General features: G+C 41.3%; 1 protein-coding gene across 1 annotated transcript; it reads right to left on the bottom strand.

The window, feature by feature from the left end:
• Window positions 1-13,354: 13,354 nt before the first annotated feature.
• dnaaf4 (dynein axonemal assembly factor 4) lies at window positions 13,355-20,594 on the bottom strand. The gene is made up of 9 exons (XM_026311814.1): window positions 20,299-20,594; window positions 19,806-19,953; window positions 17,876-18,009; window positions 17,566-17,782; window positions 17,340-17,485; window positions 15,717-15,826; window positions 15,473-15,626; window positions 14,535-14,640; window positions 13,355-14,316 (listed from the first exon to the last, which is right to left on the bottom strand). Exons 1-9 carry the CDS (start codon window positions 20,419-20,421, stop codon window positions 14,198-14,200), a joined length of 1,257 nt encoding a protein of 418 aa, XP_026167599.1. The 5' UTR covers window positions 20,422-20,594; the 3' UTR covers window positions 13,355-14,197.
• Between the last annotated feature and the right edge of the window lie 471 nt (window positions 20,595-21,065).

Below are 21,065 nucleotides of genomic sequence, written 5' to 3'. Positions count from 1 at the left end.
AAACTCCCTTTAACGGAAGAAAAAAACCTCCAGCAGAACCGGGCTCAGTTTGGGTGGCCATCTGCCTCGACCGGTTGGGGTGAGTGGATAGAGCAGAGAGAAAAGAACAGCAACAATAAACAACAAATAGACACTGCAAGTTGGTGGGGCCAGTAACTGCACATCAGCAATAAACAGCTCCAGCACCAGGGACACCTGCAGAAGGTACAGAGAGAGAGAGAGAGAGAGGGAGGGAGAGAGCACAAACTAGGGGAGAGAGAGAGCACAAGGTTAGTAACATTCAATGGTGGAATATACATGAGGTGAGAGAGGGGGGGGGTAGGGGAGCTCAGTGCACCGATGGTCCTCGGGCAGTCTAGGCCTATAGCAGCATAACTAACTAAGGGATGGTTCAGGGTTGCCTGAAGCCAGCCCTAACTATACGCTTTGTCAAAGAGGAAGGTTTTAAGTCTAGCCTTAAAAGTACAGAGAGTGTCTGCCTCCTGAACCCAGGCTGAGAGCTGGTTCCACAGGAGAGGAGCTTGATAGCTAAAGGCTCTGCCTCCCATTCTGCTTTTGAGAACTCTGGGAACCACAAGTAGGCCTGCACTCTGAGAGCGAAGTGGTCTATTGGGATAATATGGTACTATGAGGTCTTTAAGGTATGAAGGAGCTTGATTATGAAGGGATTTGTATGTGAGAAGAAGGATTTTAAATTCTATTCTATATTTTACAGGGAGCCAATGAAGAGAAGCCAATAGCCAGTCCTATTTAAATAGGTCAGTAGGAGCCTCCTACACCTACTGGAGACAACGCAAGTCAGTGGTAATTGCTAATGCTAATGTTGTACGCTTTTGTTTGTTTTATTTCCTAACCCTAACCAGAATATCTAGAGGTTGAGACATGGCAACTGGACTTTCAGTTTTTAGGTCAAAACGTTTCACCACCCATCCAAGTGGCTTCATCAGTCTGAGAAAAAACCTGTCTGGAACCTCGAATTTATCATCCAGGTTGGTTTCACTCCAGCCCTGGTCCCATAGGCTCATTAGGTGAGCAATGTAAATCAGGTGAGCGTCTTTAGATTCACACTCCTGAGTTGGTTTCACTTCACACCTGGTCTGAATAGGCTTGTTAGGTGAACAAAAGAAGTGAGGTCAGGTGATGGTTGTTAGAATCTAATGGTGGACTCATGTGACCCCTCTGATTCACCAAGAATGTGTCCTCCCTGTAAAACATTTGATTTGTTCCTTAATTTCCTGGAAACAGATGAGAGGGCAGCCTGGTAGATAAAGACTGAGCCCTCAACCCTTGTTAAGGGAGGGTTTTTCCACTTGGACATAGACAGCTTCCATGACTCCTCTCTCAAACCACTTTTCTCTGTCCAAAATATGTACATCACTGTCTTCAAATGAGTGTCCTGTCTCTTTTAAATGGAGGTGCACAGCTGACTGTGGTCCTGAGGAGCTGCTCCTCCTGTGCTGGGCCATCCTCCTGGTTGTTTGGTTTCTCTAATGTAGAGTTCTGAGCATTCTTCTTTACACTGGACAGCATATACTACATTGCTCCTCTTTTATTTTGGTGTCCGGTCTTTAGGGTGAACCAGTCTCTGTCTCAATGTGTTGGTGGTTTTGAAGTGAAGTGGTATTTGATGTTTCCCAAAAATCCATTTAAGCCTCTCTGAAACACCTGCTATATAGGGAATGACCACGATTTTCCTCGGTGGATCTCAAGGCTCAGCTGTGTCTCTTGTTTTTCTGCCTGATGTGGATGTTGCCTTGTTGAAAGCCCACTTAGGGTAGCCACAGGTTTCGAAGGCTGTCTTTAGATGTGTGTCCTCCTTTCTCTGGGCCTCTATGGAGGTAGGGATGTTGTTTGCATCTAATGCATCCTAACCAGGATGTTTTATTTCCTAAACCTAATTGAAATGTTTTATCATTTTAATACCTAAATATAACTCAGTAGTTTTGTGCGTAAACTGAAGGATATAACTTACGTAATGTATGTAATGATGACAATGACAATCTGTAGGATAAAAACGACCTACTGAACCTACAGTTAGGTTCCAGTAGGTAAGTAGGGACCGCCTCACCAATAACTACAGTCTGATGGGAAGTCCAAACGGGCTATTGACATGACAACAGTCAAACCGGATACCTGTGGTCTTATTCTACTTCATTTAGTACTCTGGAAATATGCCTGTGACAGTGCAGCACCCTATGAATCACATGACATACAAGACACACTTTATTTGGCTCATGTGACTGGGTACACAGATATCTGGGAGACCCACCTGGAACATATCAATTGCTATGGCGTATCTAAAAAAGAGAAGTGGTCATTATACCTTCAGTCTGTTGAGCTTTTTGTTATCTGAAGGGCTTTGTAAAGGGCATCTGTTGTGATTGTGGTTAACAGTGTAGCTCTCCTCTTACTCTTTCTCTGCCTAGGTGCACCAGTTGCTGAGGTGGACATCTTGGACCTTCAGGATGCTGGAATTCTGAATCATGTCACTAATCATGGTATTTTTAATCAGAAACTGTCTGGGTAGTGTATATATTTGGGTAATGTCAATTATTGGGTTGGGTTATTAGCTTCCTAAAATTCTATCTTTAGGTCAGTTTGTAGAGGTCCTAGGGCAATACCAACTTATATCTGAATTAGAGACTGGGTGTCCAGTTTTCCATAATTATGTTCACAATGAAATTCCTGTCTTTAGTTCAGTATTCCAAATTTGATTTGAGAAAATTTTGTAGAAGTAAATTACCGTTCTTTCCTCATTGTCCCTAACAAATTTTACTTCACAAGACATTTTTGTCCACATGACCAAAGCAAACACAGCTGAACAGATTTTAGCAGGTCAAGAAAAGCATTTGCATGTCTTTTTCATTCATGTATGCAATTACTTAGCAGAAAGACATTGTAAAGATTCATTTAATTTCATTATTTTATTGAATACCTTGTCCTTCTCTTCCAGTGTCTTTTTGCCTCGCTCTCTTGCTCCCTCTCCTCCACTGACTTTGCTGCTCACTTCCATGGAAAATGTGGTGAAAAGGGAAGTTAGTGGTAGTGGGTAGCAGTTGGATTTAAGTATCCAGGCTCCTTTCATCCAGAGAGAGAGAGTCTTTATAAAAGAGGCAGTGAGGCATGCTGGACGGCACAGAGTGATCTGCTGGCTTCTTCTACCTGCAGAGAAAACACAGGACACACACACACGCACACACACACACACACACACCATACCAATGGCCTGTCAAGTGCAGCTGAGAGGGGTTGTGAGTAGTGCATTAACAATGGCTACTTGGAACTACAGGGTGACCCCCAGGAGTCTATCATTTTAAAAGGGGCTAGTGTATCATTCACACACACTCTCTGAACAGATTCACAGAGGCAAGACAGGCTGTTTATTATCAGGCAGCAGAGAGGAGGACAGAGGAAAGATAGGAAGGGGCTGAGAGAATAGGAAGGGGAGGGAAGAAAAGGGAAATAACAGTAAATATATTTTATAGTGAATTAAAACAGCAAAATAAGCCTCACTTTATACACGGACAACACTAGACTCAACCAGCAGTAAAGGAGCACTAAGGTCAGGTCCATTTGGACTACAGATGCCTGAGGACTTGTGCTATACAAAGAAAACAAACTGGATATCTTTTTGGCACATGCTCAATAACCATTTCAAACCCCAATTTCTTTTTATAAGTCAGTGGTCAGTAGTTCAACACCTTTGAAGTTGGGGTTCATTGTCTATTCAATGGAACTTTTTATAACATAGTGTCTTATTTGTGTCCTGGTGGTCCAACTTAAAGAGCTGAGCAGCTTACCACCATACCACCTTCACCTTCACCTTCACCTTCACCTTCTGTATAGGCAAAAGAGCATCCTGTTTACAGAATTCAGAATTCAGGTTAGACAGGTGACTCAGTATAAATAAGACATGGTTATAAACAAACATTTTGGACAAACTGAAAATTTGGCCTGACAATGGGAAACTCTTCTTCCATGAAAAAACAATGTATATTGTCGTTCATCCTAATATCTGTACCAAATATGATCATCTTATAGTTCATCTAATAGTTGTTATGTAATAGATAGTTCAGGTTGAATTAAAGAGAGACACACTGCTAGCTTTGCTTAATATAAATGCAAATCCTACTGTCAGAACAATGGCCACCAACCATCACCACCTATATAACTCAGTTTGCTGCTCACATTGCCGATATTTTCCTAACTCAATTTTTCTTTATCTGCTTACATTAAAAGTCCTTTTCTAGTGACTACAATTGTAAAAACATACATTTTTGGGAGGTCATCAGACGTTTGGTTTGGGTGGTTTTTCTGTGGTTCAGGTTCACTCACTAACAACAAAGTCTGGCTTATGTTTGAGTCTCACTATGTTTTTTAACAGCAGCCATGGCTCATCATATGATAAGCCAGTTTACACGAACTGGTTGTTGCACCCACACATGATTATGAGTTACATAAGCAACACATCACCTACAAACAACAACATATAACTCCTGGTGTGTGTATGTGTGGGTTACTGTGGGTGTTAAACGATACCATACAGAGCTGTGACTAAAGGAGCAAAATACAGACATGTCACAAACACACACAGATACACACACACACTGCGGTTTTTCAGCTCATTAAGCAGAGGGTTGCGTATCTAATCAGGTTCTGTATGGATGGTCCAGGGTCATTATGATTGAATTTACCTTTAGTGGTTATTCAGCTGGGTAGAAAAGGAGGGCAAAAGAAAGATTAGGAAGGAGGGGGGTCTAAATCTGAGTGGAACTTGTGCAGCTGGTATGTTCTTCACAATGACAATAAAGCATAATTTCTATGCACCATATGGATCAAATAACTAAGCAGTTTAAGCTGCAATGTAAATTTGGCCTACAAGACCTTTTTCTATGGCTGAATTAAGGTCATTAGGTAGATTCTGTTTTTTATTACATTTGACACCAATTTAACAGTCTACTTGTGGATCAACGTCACATTTAAAGTATATCAGGCTAATTATTCTGAGTTGTTTCAAAAAGTATGGCTGCATAAAACATAATTATTTCTCCCTGCTGCCTCATGTGTGCACATTGGAATTTCTGTGAAATAAAACTGCTCTTTGATGCTTTTCCTGCTTGTTTATCATTAATTTCTTCACTCTCCTGAATCTTCATTTAACTACTTACCTGGTTCTGCTCACAGTCTGCTAAATCACTTTAGACTTACCATGGATGCCATCTTAGTGTTAGGGATTAGCCTGTTGCTGCCCCATTAACTTCACAGTAGCTCTTAAGTCTAGCTTACTGTAGAGCCTTTTTAGGGCCCCACAGCCCTTACTACCTTACTATTAGTACTGTAAGCGGGTGTCTGAGCTGTGTTAATGTGCGCTGTTTTTACGTGGTCCTGTGAGGGGTACGTGCCCCCCCGTTAGGCAGACACTAGAGGGTGCTTAGGTTCACAAGAATAGGAGGATGGCGTGGATGCTTTGTGGACGATAATGGATGATGAGTATTGCAAATACAGGCCGGCATGGACCAATGAGATGTGTAATATCAAGGTGGAGCTCTCTTTGCCGTTTTGTGGCGACGGCTGTAAGCCCTTTGCTACATGGATCAAGCAGTTTGAGGCTGCCGTGCAGGCCCAAACCCGTGGAGCGGGAGGACGGAGCTATGCGGCTACCTTGGCTGCTCTCTTGCCGACTACACTTGAAGGTGCAGCTTTCCTTCTGTGGGATAGCCTTCCTGCATTACACAAAGTGCCTTTGAGCTGGTTAAAGAAAAACTGAATGAGAGAAACAGTTTATATTGTATTTTCAATCCTGTGTCGCTGCTCGACCTTGCCTAGCTAATGAGAGTTTGAAGCTCTATGCTGCGGATATCTCTAGATTTGTTGCGGAGGCTTTTCCGGATTACAATGTGGTGGCAAAGGATGCGGGAATATTTAGGCGTTTTCTCGTTGGATTGTACCCTGGCCTCCATGCTCAATGTCATGAACAGGGGGCTACTGACATGGAAGAGGCCCTACTGATAGTAGGTTGTTGTGAGCGGGCTAGACTGGCCCTGGTGGTGGGGGCGCAGACTGGCCCTTATTCCCCTCCTCAACCAACAACCCTGGCTGTGCTCTCCACCACTGATGAAGCGGGGGCAGACTGTATCCCTAATACAACAGGTAGGCTCCTCAGTGTGGTAGAGCATCTTTCTGCAAGGATGGATGAATTACAGATGGATATGAGAGATCTGAGAGCGCAAAGCTACAGCAATGATGATGCCAGACATCACCCCTCCTCAGCGGGGGCTTATCAACCTGAGTATGATGCGCAGATAGAACAGTGTTTTTCTTGTGCATACAGCTGTGGCAGAGTTGGCTGCAGGTCAGCTGTCAGGGACTGCCCATCAGTACAGGAGGAGGAGCCAGTTTGCCCAAGACAGGCATTGGCAGAGACACACCACCGGAGACTGGTCATCACTGCCTCAGGAGGCCCGGGTTCCATCGCCTGATCCCTCTGCACACTGTCTGGGAAGCCGGGGTCCCCAGAGACCACGCCCCCTGAGGGGTTGTAACAGAGGAGGGGTGTTAGGTTCCTATCTCCTTCTCAGCGTTCACCTTCTCCTGCCCCACTCGAACGAGTCAGTTCAATTCAGTTTATAGCGCCAAATCACAATTCAGTCATCTCAAAAAAAGAATCTTTACAAAAAAGAAAAACCCAACAAATCCCTTATGAGCAAGCACTTGGTGACAGTGGAGAGGAAAAACTCCCTTTAATGGAAGAAACCTCAAGCAGAACCAGGCTCAGTTTGATCATCTGCCTCGACTGGTTGGGGTGAGTGGATAGAGGAGAGAGAAAAGAACAGCAACAATAAACAACAAATAGACACTGCAGGTTGGTGGGGCCAGTAACTGCACATCAGCAATATGCTGTTGCTGTCCAGGACCAGGGACACCTGCAGAAGGTACAGAGAGAGAGAACAGAGAGAGGGAGAGAGCACAAACTAGGGGAGAGAGAGAGCACAAAGTTAGTAACAATGAGTGGTGGAATATACATGTGAGGTGGGAGGAGAGGGGAAGGGAAGTGATGATTAGAGTAGGGGAGCTCAGTGCACCAATGGAGAGTCTTCAGGCAGTCTAGGCCAGCCCTAACTATATGCTTTGTCAAAAAGGAAGGTTTTAACTCTAGCCTTAAAAGTACAGTGTCCTGAACCCAGGCTGGGTGCTGGTTCCACAGTACAGGAGTGATGACCAGCGATGACATATTTATCTGCATGTCACTGTTCTGTCACTGGCTGTCTAGGTGGTGTCCAGCAAATGATGTGGGCTTCATAGACAATTGGGCAACCTTCTGGGGAAAATCAGGTATGATAGTGTGGGGTGGCATCTTTGGATGGTGCGGCTCTCATCTTTAGAAATATGGCCGAGTTTATTAGCCAATATAAAGTCATGAGACCTATGGTCATGAGCTCTGGGTCATGACCGAAAGAACGAGATCGCAGATACAAGCGGCTGAAATGAGCTTCCTCCGCAGGGTGGCCGGGCGCTCCCTTAGAGATAGGATGAGGAGCTCGGTCACCCGGGAGGAGCTCGGAGTAGAGCCGCTGCTCCTCCACATCGAGAGGAGTCAGTTGAGGTGGCTCGGGCATCTGTTTCGGATGCCTCCTGGGCGCCTTCCTGGGGAGGTGTTCCGGGCATGTCCCACCGGGAGGAGGGCCCGGGGAAGACCCAGGACACGCTGGAGGGACTATGTCTCCTGGCTGGCCTGGGAACGCCTTGGTGTCCCCCCGGAAGAGCTGGAGGAAGTGTCCAGGGAGAAGGAAGTCTGGGTATCCCTGATTCGGCTACTGCCCCGGCCCCGGATAAGCCGTAGAAGATGGATGGATGGATGGAAAGTTTGACAATCCAGAGCGCGAACCGGGATGCAAAGACTAAAGTCTTAATTGTCACTCTGCAGTCTCCTTAGAGCTGTTACCCTCCAACCCCCTCAACGCCATGGAGACTGCATCTGCTCCTTGACCACCTAAATTCGTGGTCTTCAAACTTTTAACACCAAACACCACCTCAGCAAATTATTTGGCTCTCCAAGTACCACCATGAGGACCAACATTAAAATACAGTATTAGTTACTATTCACACATACTACAGCTATGCAAGGTTAAAAAAATGAGGCTGTTTTATTCCTATTAAGAATATTTATGATTATTGTCAGCTAAAAGATTATCATCATCAGGTCATGATGTCAAGGGACAAATGTTTTCAATTCATAATGATTGTGTCATTACTAAATGAGCAGCTAATCCTCATTTTGTGTCTTTGTGCCTTGTGGTGGTAAATTTGCATTTATTTGTAGCGATGTTATGATTCTTGTTAATATTTTTGTCTCCTTATGGTAATATTTTCTGTCTGGTGATTTCACATCTCTCTGTAGCTTTGTACTACAGTTTTCTGACTTTTGACAAGCACCTCTGGGCCTGTGGCCAATTTATAATCCATCCATGGTTGCTGGCACAAAACAGTGATGTTTATTTTTTTTTTTATTACTATAGTTTTAACTATTTTCTTATTTTTAAGATAACTGTGAAAGAAGGGTGTTGGGGAAAAATGCTGCAAAAGGCAATTTCTATCAAATAGCAATATTGTCACATAAAAGCTTGTTAATAAATGGAAAATAATTTTGACATTAATTCATCATTGTCATGTTTTTCTTTGAAACTAATTTTATGGGTTTCTGTAACACTTTTAAAATTTTGTTTGAAATTATTTTAAGGTTTTGTGCAAAAATTCTGAGCACCCACCGTGTGCCTTGCAGCCAGTTGGTGCTTTACTGGATCAATTGAAAGCACTTGCATCTGTGATTGGTTATTTCACTACACTGCCTGTTCTCGCCTACCATTCCTATTCACCAATCAGAGCATAACTTGAGAGTTCTTCAACGCGAAGAGAAGTTGACTGCACCTGCTTACTGAGGTAAACTAGTGGACCTGAAAACCCAACAAGCAGGTGCACAGCTGTCCCCTCAGCATGCTTCTTTGAGAATCCATGATCTTCCTGTAACATCATCACTAACGCCCACTCCATTCCTTCCTGATCATACTGATCAGCATCCCACCATGTGTGATCTTGATAAACTTGCACGACACATCAAATGTTTTGATCCAGGTCCAGTGGGATCCCAGGACATCCATTCTTACTTGAGAGACACTGAGTTCTGAAACTGAGAGAGACCACGGAGGCACAGGGAAGTGCACTATCTCACACTAGGAATAGCCAGGAACACCAGATTCTCATGACAGCAGGTAACCAGGAACATACAGGGGAAGGAAGACACACACAAGAACAGGTAAGTAACGACACTGACAGAGGAAACAGGAGCCACAAGGAAGCAAACACAAGGGAGGAGGTAGCTATCGGAGGACGCACACTGGGAAGCCAAACGACTGATCACGGGGAAGAGCAGAGAAATGGTCCCAGGCTAGGTGAGGCAGATGGCAGGTATATACACCAGCCCAGAGGACTGATTGGGATCAGGTGTGGCCAGTCACCTAGTTGCTGAGGAAGAGAGACACAAGGGCAGAGAAACAGGGAGAGCAGACACAGGTGAAAACAATGAACACAAAGCTACCTGGGATAAACCCCCAGGCAACACAAGAAACCAAAACACAATAAAAGTCCAAACCAGGAAGTCCAGAACCAGGGACATGACAACGATTTCCTCAGGCTACAGCCTATGACAAAGTCTACTGAATTAATCAGGTTAACATCCGATCATGATGTTACTGATTTCATTGAACGTCAACACCCCAGTGTTCAGAGAGATTTCACACTGCTCCAACAAGTGTTAGAGCATGAGTTTACTGATCACTTAATCCAAACCAGGTTACTTGCTACCCTGGAAGCCCAACAGAACCGCCAGGAGCCTCCTAACAAGTACTACCACAGACTATTTCAAGTCTACTTCAGCTCTACAAATGAACATATTTTCTGAAATGATGATGTCATCAGCCCACGTCTTGCTTCAAGTCAGACACTGCCACGTCACTTAATAGCGCCAACAATGTCGGACTACATGCTCCGGTGTAAGTCTGAGTAGAAGTTCTGCTTCATCGTCAGTCCATACAAACACTCTTGGTCTTGCTGCATTCACCATGTTTGTTTTGTGTTGGTTTGTATACAGCGCGCAAGGTTTATGCGCATGCCCCAAGTTGTCTTCTCTGTTTTTTTGTGTATCTCTGGCAGAATTACAGCGCCACATACTGGTCTGGCATGTATACTACATCATTTTCAGTCGGTTTCAGTGATCTTGTGTGTATGCAGATATTTCCTGAGGTGACTCCGTGTTTACAGAATTTTTAGAACGAGGCAAAAGAGCTCTGGCTTCATGTGGACACAGCAAAACCAACACTGAGCAGTTGGGACCTGCAGAGTCTAATGATAATTTTCTGTCACTACAAGCAACATTGTTCATGTTGGTCATTTGAGCCATTATCCACATAAAAGTGTCAGGGAGAATGGTTTTAAAATGCCTATACTGACTGGTCAAGAAGTTCAACAGAAATTGTAGACATTTAATGTTTATTAATAACACGTTAACACAATTTTATTAACGTGTGATTAACGCAGCACGCATTTCCTGTTTGACCTGTGGCCTAGCCCGTAGTAGGAGAAATTTAAAATGCAGCCATAGACAGTAAAGAGTGCAGCAGCAAATAGAAATGGAGAAAGAAAAAGTGAGCTGCCCTGTCATCTGAAAATGTAAACAGGCTTGTCTGTTTGAGCAACTGGCTCAGTGCAATGAAAGAGAAATAATGGGACCCTGTGTTTTTTCTGTTGTTTTTTTCATGTGATTAATAGACATGAACAAGTTCTTTGAAAAACACATCTACCATCTTTGAAACATGTCTATGTTCTTTATGCTGTATGTTTAGGGTGGTTTCACTAATAATAAACAGACATTTGCATTAAGCATCCATGTTTGTCCATGCCCTTGTTGATTAGAGTATTAAAAACTTGAAAAGTATTAGTTTAAGGTACATTTAGAATAGATAAAAATGTGCGATTAAATTGTGATTAATCACGATTAATCAGAGCCGTCAGGCAGTAAAAATGATGAGAAAGACAGAAATGCTGAGTAGCCAGAGAAAGGTCAGGTGCCAGGAGAGGAAAACACAGTTTGTGCTAAAGAGACAAATGAAGACTTTTGGAACCATCTAATGTGTGTGTGTTGTCACATAAGACTCACTTTTTGCCAATTTTTTACTTACAAAAATGTTGCACACTAGACAGTTTTAATATCTTCAACTATTATGAAAATGTGAAAGATCACAGAAGGAAGGACAGTTTCAACAGGTTTTTAACATTATGATCCTCAAAACACAAACGCTAGACAATTCAGCCAGACCAGGACACCACTGCTGTTTGTAGTAACAATTTTATCTTGGCTATTCCACAGACACAAGATTTCATACTAACTTCCATGAGCCCATGTGACTTTATGACTCACGCCTTTGTATGTTTTGCATTATACGTTAAAAAGACACTCATGTAGTTGCCATAATTCAACAAGCTTGTCTTCTTTTTCAACAGTCCAACATGGCTCTGGTTGTATTGTGGTGCACTGCTATGTTTGTGAGCTGTAAAAGTATGCAATATTTGATTATTGGCATTACTCTTTGGAGCCTTCCTGATCAGAGATCGTAAATATCAAACATGCAACAGTAAAATAATGGTATTGACAACACAGTTGAGGATTATTCAGCATAAAATGGTTCAGTGTATAGCCATCCTAACACTAGTGGTTGCATGCTGTGGAAAATACCTGCCACTTATGTAAAACATGTAAGATTTTGTTTGGAATTGTGCCTCTAGGATAAAAAGTAATGTGAATGTTTTTACCATAGGATAGCTAAGCTTCCCAGTGAGTTCCCAGCAGTGCCTTATGTATGCACCTTCATTTGCTTCATTTCCACTTGCAAGAATATCCTTTGTATCTTTTGATTAATCTTTTGTAATAAAACTTCAATTCTTTCACTCCTCTATGCATGGTGAAATTGTGTTTATCTTTTCAAATGCCAGAGAAGTCATTCACCTATCATCATTCACTCAAACTGCAGCTCCACTCCAAATCAAAGCCACTTAATGATGCTATTCTTTTGACACTGAATCTTAACCATTTGTAATTCTTCGAGAAGCTTTTGGCACATTTGATTAGGAGATTAGAAAATTGGTAGAAGAAAAAACAAGAAAAGCGGCTTTGCAGGGTGTTTACAGATTTCAATTGTGCCCCCACACAGAGGGCAGGGTGTGTGGTCGAGGCCTTCAAGTGGTCCTTCACAATCACACAGGACTGGAGCTCTGATCTGCTTAAATCAGTGCATGACAAAAAATCTTTTCTGTGGACCCAAGCTTGTATATATTTATACCAGCGTTCAGTTATGATCTATGTCATGTTAAGGGAATGTGAAGGTCTGTTGTTGGGTTTAGAATAAAGCACCACAACCACCACCATTTCCAGTATCATCTGGAAACTCACACCTTCACACAGCTTTCCCATGTCTCAGTGGTGCTGGGTCCTGACCGACTGTGTGGTCTGATCAGTTGACCTCAATTTGCACTTAAGAGTCACAGCAAAAAAAAAAAAAGAAAGGCTTCCACAGAAAGTCTGTGTTTACAAAGAAAAGCAACAATTTCCAAATTATTTTGGTGTGAAATCAACTGAATACCATCATGTAGAATTAGCAGGGTGGAGTGAGGATGGGTTGGAAGCGATTGGTCTGATGGGAACCTATGATCAGTGAGGTTAGATAATCACAAACACTCGTTTGTGTCTAGAGCTGTTAACATTCCTCTGTTCCTCACCAACTGATGTGTCATTGGTGGAATAATCTAGAAGACGAGTCATGGCAACTCGACTTCTACTTTATAGGTAGAAATGTTTCACCACTTATAACTGACTTCTTCAGTCTAAACGGGAAGTTGGGGAAGTTCTATATTTATCCCCACAAGTTGGTTTCACACCACTCCTTAGCCTCAATAAGTTTGTTAGGGGGGCTATGAAAACTTGGACAAGATTCATTAGACCCACACTCTGGAGTTGGCTTCACACCTGCCCTGAAAACATTTTTTTTTACTAAAAACAGGGGCCTTATATTTTTGTCTTCAGTTTTATCAATAAGTTGAAAATTAAAATTAACAAATATATTCACGCACACACACACACACATTCACAATTCAGGTTTTTGTAATGTCTTTCACTATGACTGGAGGAAAAATGTTTTATTCAAATCAAACTCCTATACATCTTACCCAAAAACTTACCGGATAAGTAGCAGTCAAAATTACTCTGGGTCAGTATCACAGAATGTACACTGATCACCAGCATCAACAAGTCACGAGTACAGTATTAGTTTTGGCCACATGCACAGACCATTCCATTTTTTCATCAAACCACATCTCAAAATTTTAATGTACTGGCCCTCTCAATAGTAGTATCACACACTGACAGATTTATAAATCCAAATGTTACATATTTTGTTTGGATTGTGCAGTGAGATAGAAAATTCTTTACTCTTTCTCATGCCACCATTTCTTTACTCTTCTTCAGCACCATGTCCGTGGTTGGTATACAACTAAGTATACCAACTCCTCTAATGTGCATACTTTTTGGTCTATAACCATGCTCTAAAAATCAGTGGAGGCCTGCAGCCAAACCCATTTCAGAAATACACTGGAAAAAGGTTGTAGTTTTATGTGCACTACGGTACCACACAAGCACAGCCAACATTGAAGCTGACTAATGGTAATTTAAAAACTGTGTTAAAATGTGCATACTGATACTTAAAAAAATCATTTTGAAAAAAAGACTTATTCTAGTAATAATCATGGTGGTATCAGTGTCCATTATTTGAATTTCATTTTAGGGACTGCAGCACTTGACCACATGAGGGTGCTCACTGCAAAGTTTGCATTATATCTCACTTGCACTATTACATCATATTGTCTGGTAATGCACATTGTCATTGTTTAGATCTATAGCTGAAACAACTTTCTCAGCTTCCAGTAAGTCAGCAGGGTTAGAGCCTATCTTGTACTGGCTGCAGCAGGGATTAAACCTAGTGTTTGAATGTATAGTTACATTTATGAATATGCGTCAGCCTTGGTTCTCTGTTATCGTTTACTACTGGTAATGCAAACAGTCACACGTATAGTACATCTTCTATAGTACACCTTCTCATTGTGTCTCAGGGTTAGCTGCAGTGCCTTGAATAATGTCTCTAATTTTCTGTGCGTCTGCATGCAGCGTTTCACTGTGAGGGTCGATCTTTAAAGCAGCTTCGTAGTCTTGTAGGCCTAAGGAAGCACAAGTACAGGCAGATTAGCTTGTAGGTTGTGGTCTGTTTAGCCATTCTGTCATCATTCTGAAAAAAACATACTTCAGTGATGCATTGTTACTATGCCCTCAAGTCTTTAAACACAAGTAATAAGTGTTGATTTTTTGTTTCTGTGTAAACTATCAAAAACAACATACAAAATGTATAATTATATTGTAAATGGTAACTAAATCAAACCTTCTGCATAAAGCTCTAACTGGCAGAAAGCAGATCCTCTGCGAACATGGGCTCTGACTCTGGCAGCTCCATTGGCAGCAACTGGTGGAGTCAACAGATCAAGTGCCTGAAGAAAAACGTGTAGGAAGGTGTTTATTCCTACTTACAAACATGATCTTAACACAGCTTTGCTATCAAAAGACCCATTAATGGTTTTCACTTGCTCTCAGACAGAGAGATTATGGACATCCTTGATTCTCACTTTCATCCACTCATATAAGTTTTTTTTAAGCCACACAGCTAGAGGTAATAAAATGAATTACCAATGGCTGCATTATGTATGTGTGTGTCACATTATGTGAGACTCAGGCCCGCCTTTCCATGGAAAAAAGAACATAGAAAAACACAAGTTCCCATTATTTCTCTTTCTTTGCTCTGAGCCAGTTGCTCAAACAGAGAAGCCAACTTATGGCTTGCAGTGATGTCCATCACAGAATCATGTCTGTTTTTAATGCAGTACTATCTGAGGGCCCAAAAATCATGGGCATCAAATATAGTGTTTTGGCCTTGTCTGGATTACTCCAGAGTCTCAGAATCTTTTGATGATATCATCTACTGTAAATGATGATATATTTAAAGTCCTTATTCTTATTAACGTTGTTGTTTGAGGATTTGTAGACAGTGTTCCACAGACTGGTGAGCCTCTGCCCATCTTTAATTCTGAGAGACTCTGATTCTCTAAGATACTCTTTTTATACCAAATCCTGTTACTGCAACATTTAATAGTGAGATGAGATGTGATTAACTTTATTCATTCCTGAAGGAACATGTAACTTCTTGCTTGCTATTTCCAAGTTCTATGACACCAACACACTCAGTGAAGCTTTGATTTGGTATACACTGTGTATAGACAATCACAGAGTATGTTAACACACACGTAACACACAGACAGTACAGACCTGAGAGGAATCCTCAATGGCCTTATGAAGATTCATAAGCTTCAGATGACATGCAGCTCTGTTTGAATACAGAGCAGGGATCTTTCTGTTGAGCCTGATAGCCTGGTTGTAGGCGTTCACTGCACTCAGATAGTCCCCAGTCCCAAAAAATTTGCTGATGTAAAGAGTCAATTTAGTGACTGCATAGGGTAAGAAGGTCAACAATAAATACAGTTAAAAAGTTTTGAGATCAGACTTTACTTACTCTCCTTTATCTTTTAACCAGTCAGGGGTTCTGTCCTCCTTCCTTAAGTCCATTAGCTCTTCAGCATCTGCATTTACAGTATGCCTGGCTTCAGCTTGTTTTTTGAGCCACTGGTTGGTTAAAATATAAAAAGTGCAAACTTAGTGTAAATACAATTCCCAACTCAAGCTTTCAAGCATATATAATATTAGAATATTGGTATTTTCTGGGCTTGTTTTATATTTTAGGGATTTCTTTGATAGGTTATAAGATTTCCCAAACACAAAAAGCTAAATCTTTGCCAAGACTCAACAGGGGTCTTTCTTAAAATCGCTTAATCCTTAATGCTCATACGGTTGTAGCAATTCAAAATGTCACACACAGTAGTATGTTTGAGGTGTCTGTGCAGTGAGTTTGCATCAGGATTATAGTGGTTTTAATCAATTCAATTCAGTTTGTTTGTATAGCGCCAAATTACAATACAATCATCTCAAGGCACATTACATGGAAACCCAACAAATCCCTTATGAGAAAGCACTTGGCAACAGTGGAGAGGAAAAACTCCCTTTAATGGAAGAAACCTCCAGCAGAACCAGCCTCAGCTTGGGTAGCCATCTACCTTGACCAGTTGGGATGAACAGCAGCAGCAACAATAAACAGCAAATAAACACTATGCAGGTTGCTGCAGCCTGCTGGGGAGGCAGCATAAAGCAGAAGGATGCAGGGCGGCTAGACAAACTGATGCAAAAAACTGGTTCAGCGACTGGTAACAAGGCTGAACTCACTGGAGGCTGTGGTGATACACACAGAAAAAGGTAGAGGCCATCCTGGAATACTGGCATAAACTGATTAGCTGCTGTGAGTGACACTACCGACTCTTCTCCATTGAAATCACTCTCATCCTCGTTGTCATCCTCCTCCACATGCGACATCCCAGGTGCTTCTTCAGGCTGGTCCTCTCGTCTAGCCGTGTCCTTCTGCCCCAGTCTGAAAGCTAGGTTGTCCTGGCACTCACTGCTCCAGTTGTATATCCCTTGCCATTAGCCTCATGTGCCGTGTTTCAAGGTTGTTTAGTTGCACAATAATAATCTCTTTTTGTAAAATATGAGAGTAGATTAGACCGTCTTTTTGACATTTTGATTGCTGCTATTTTTTATGATTTTGGCTAACTGGCGCCTTTTGTCTGAAATGTGACATAGGCTTTGTACCATAAGATTACCCACCAAACATTTCTCTATTCGCTGTATTTTTTAATAAATAAATATTCAAGTATATAATAAAACCCCACAATAATCATTAAACTAATATGTGATTTAGTTGTGCTGTTTATTGCATTTTAGTGTTTATTAATAAATTCCGTCTGAGTTATGAGTTACTGTATCCAAGCAAACAGTTACCGGAACACACCCTTTCAGAATAGGAGAGTTAGTGTTCCAGCAAGATCCGGCTCAAATTAAGCCCTGATCTTAACATCTTAATTCTCTTGTGGTCATTTTTAGTGGCCGATCCTAGTTTTTCAGTAAGTCAAAACTTAATTATCCCTCTGCCATTATGTTCAGCTGAAAAAGGGTCTTACCACATTATTGGTATTGCTGTACTGCAAAAAGAAAAAACTCTCAAAACGACAGAAAAAAAGGCTCTCACCTCTTCCTCCTCTGGCACTCTAGATTCCCTAAGGGCTGTTGGGAAAACACGTGGGGTAAATGTGACTTGAATGTTTCCAGTGAGTCTTGGAGCGGACAGACCAGCTTGTCTTTTTTTGTACTTGGTGTCACTGTTGTCTCTTTGATCTAAACACAGCAATACATTTATTAACATAACATAACCAGCAAGTGTAGGATTAGAGTTGATCACACAGGAAATTACTCACCTAGTTTAACATTTTTGCCATCTGAGCATCCATTTTCCTGCATCTCTGTCATTGTTTTCTTTTTGTGTTGATAGTCCTCTTGACTTTGGAGTTTTACTTGGGCTTCGTCCTCTGCTCTTTGTTTCTGTCTTAGTTGCCATGCTGCCAGCTCTGCTGTAGTTTTTTCTTGCTCATTGTCTTTCATTTTCTGGATGCTGTCTCTTTCTTCCTTTTCAAGCTAAGATGAAGAGACAGCATAACTCTATAAACCAGATTTAGAGTAGATTTTGAATTGTAATTTTGGGCACTTGGTTGTTCATGAGCGTGATACCTTCATCATTGTCTCCAGTGCATATTTTTTCTGTGTTTGCACTTTCTCTGCCTTAGATCTGGACGCTGCAGAAAGCTTTTCCTGGTATTTTAATAGACTCTGTTCTCTGATCTCCTTCTTTTTGTCTTTATCACCTGAAAGACATTGATGCATAATGGTATCTTAATTGTATGGAAAGGCGCTGTATATTATACTTTTAGTCCAGTCAAGGACTTAAAAAATTGTCCTAGAAGTGTTTGCTTTTCAGCTTAGACTTTGATGATCTTTGTCCAACAATTTTTGAGCCTAACCTGGGGGTATTCAACCTATAGCTCGCTGGCCACATGCAGTCCTACACCTTGATTTATATTTGCTTAGTCATGTTTGCTAGTCCCTAACATTATCTGGGGGAAACCAGAACTGATGCTATACAGTGCCTTAAACTGCAGCAGAGGATGCATCTAAGTGCTGGGAATAAACATGATTTTAGTCAAATCATTTTCCCAGTTAGAGTTCGAAGGAAAGCAAGTACAAGATATACGTCATGGGGTAACCATTACAGCTAACTGCAAAGCTGATTTGTGAACGCAGTGGCAGGAAGTTTTGATCAGAACTGAAGTTGATCAACAGATTTAAGCTAAAAAAGTTGGAAAAAATATTTATCTGATATATTTTTACAGCAGTTTATTTTAGTGGATCTTTTCATCCCGAACATAACGAAAGGGTAGTGAATTTGAACGGTGCACAGGGGTTAAGTTAATAAAGGATCTGGCAAAGAACAAAGAACCAAGGCAGGTATATATACACAGAGAAATAGACTGCAGATAAAATCAATGAGGGATGAACAGAAACGTAAATCAGAAGTGCATAAGCCAGGGCAACACAGGAAATAATTTCAAAAAACTCCACACAGGAAGACAGCGACAGATCAGCACGGACTAACAACAGATCATCAAAGTGTACAACACACTCAGCAAACTTTTGTCACCCTACTGGATCTTGTATGTGTGGAGCTGATAGTATTGGTTTATTGTATATCAACCTAAAGCAAATAAATTGTTGTAAAAGCTAGTTTTGCCATCTAAGGTTATTTACTAAGGTCAAGCCTTTTTTATTAAATAGAGACTTTGAAAGGGTCATACATGCTTTTACCTATAGATGCCTTGGCTCCTTAATGCCCTGTGTGTTTGTGTTAGTCAGCCCCCACTTTCACGCCTTCAGCTGGTTCAGAGTGCTGCAGCACAGCTTTTAACACAAACTCTCATTCCTCTTTAGGATTAAGGTTAAAATTTTCTTGTTGACTTTTAAAACTTTAAATCGGCCAGCCCCACCCTACTTTTCTGCCCTCTTACAACGTTATTCTCCAGCTAGGGCACCATGTCTCCTGATCTGTGCTTTTCGTCACCCTCAAATCAAAGCTGAAGAATAGGACTGATCAATCCTTTTCTGTAGTCACCCCTAAATTCTGGAATGAGCTGACACTGCAAGTTAAGCTGGCCCCCTCTTTGCCTGCCTGTAAAGATAATCTTTGGACAAAACGTTACTCCATTTCTTTTTCTGTCTTTTAATGTTTTATGGTGTTTTTTCTGTGAGTCTACAGTACTGTGATCAACAGTTGCTGTTTTTCAATGTGCTTTAGAAATAAACAGAAATTAGCATTCACATAGTACAACGAGAAGATGCTGTACAAATGGCCTTCAAGAGGAAGCAGTTTGCATACTCTTGTTGTATAGGTTGACAGCAGAGTCACAGGAGTGTGTTCATGCAATGTTCAAGTATCTGCTCTTTGAATGAGGGTAGGGTTCAAGACTGTTTTAAAAGTACGCTAGGTATGCTAGTTTTGTTGAAATGTTCTTGAGCATTGGACTAGTCATCATTTATCATTACATGGGCATAGGGAAAGAGGAAAATAGATGGCTCGGTTTATGGTTTAGTGAAATTATGTTCCTACTTGTATTTATCATCAGATGCTCCCACATTTTGCTGGTCCTCTTTTGCAAAGTGATGACTGCCACTCCATTTCTAATCTTTGCTGTGCTCCTGTCATCATCAACAGGTTCAAACAGGAAGGCTTCAAACAGATATGGTGGGTAATGCACCTGTGCAGAAAAGAAAGTGGAAAGTTCCTCAAGGGTACTTTATGGAATGAAACACCATACCAGCTTTTCAAAGGTCTTGCACTTAAATAAATTTGTTTAAATCTAGTTATACCATTATGCACATTATAAAATGCAGGCATGTGAGCTGGTCAAATAAAAAAAAATAAATTTAATAGTTAAACATTATGTGGCGTTAATAGTTAACGCTATACCCGACCCTTGTTATTACAGCCTTGTATTTAACGGTAACGCTACATGTATCGCTGTTGAAAAACCGACTTAAAATGTGACAAATGTGTATCAGGGACAGCAATATTTATTGTTGGTGATGTTAGGTAACTTTACCTTGATGTATTCGTCTGTAGACAGAATGTCCACTTTCCCAAATTTAGCTCCTTTTAAAGGCACATTTATGTAAACTGTCGAGTCTGTCTGTGTCCACGAGTAGTCTGAGACAAGGAAAGGCATTTCGGCACAGCTGACGTTAGCTACCTCTATCGTAACTTTTATTGTAATTAAAATTAATTAAGCCTCCTTTGTGAAGTTCAGCCAGTAATTACTCAATAATAATGCAATCTATAACCTATAAAAAACGGTAATTAGGCTAAACAGTAGCTAATTTCTAACATAAGGAAAAGAGTTGCCAGTTGACCAGCGTGGCATAGCGTCCTGTTACTATGGTGACCTGAGCAGCATGCTGCCTTTACCGTTTGTCGGAAAATCGCCTTTCGCACAGTGATTACTCTCACCATTCTTATCAGTCAAAATCACCTAAATCAACATGAAGCGATCACTGAATAAAATATTACACATGCAAATGTAATTTTGTTGGCACAATAAAAGCAATTACCCATGTAATCACATGTAAACTAAACAATCTGACTTTGTGCAGCAAAAAGTAGTAGAGATTCCTCTATATGGGTCAGAAATGCTTTATAACTCCCCTACCTACCTATCACCTGATTTTGCACACAGATTAAGTGGCTGAGGAAACCATGTCACCTCTGAGACTCGAAGAATTCTCTCATCAGGAGCCACTGGAAGAAGCTAAGGTACACAGGAATCAGTCTCTCTGGCATCTCCGACATTGCTATGAAATTGTTGATCGACTG

This window comes from Mastacembelus armatus, chromosome 6, assembly GCF_900324485.2.
Source record: "Mastacembelus armatus chromosome 6, fMasArm1.2, whole genome shotgun sequence".
NCBI classification, from domain to species: Eukaryota; Metazoa; Chordata; class Actinopteri; order Synbranchiformes; family Mastacembelidae; genus Mastacembelus; species Mastacembelus armatus.
The sequence above is the reverse complement of the archived record's forward strand: the minus strand, read 5'-3'. Positions and strand labels throughout refer to the sequence as shown.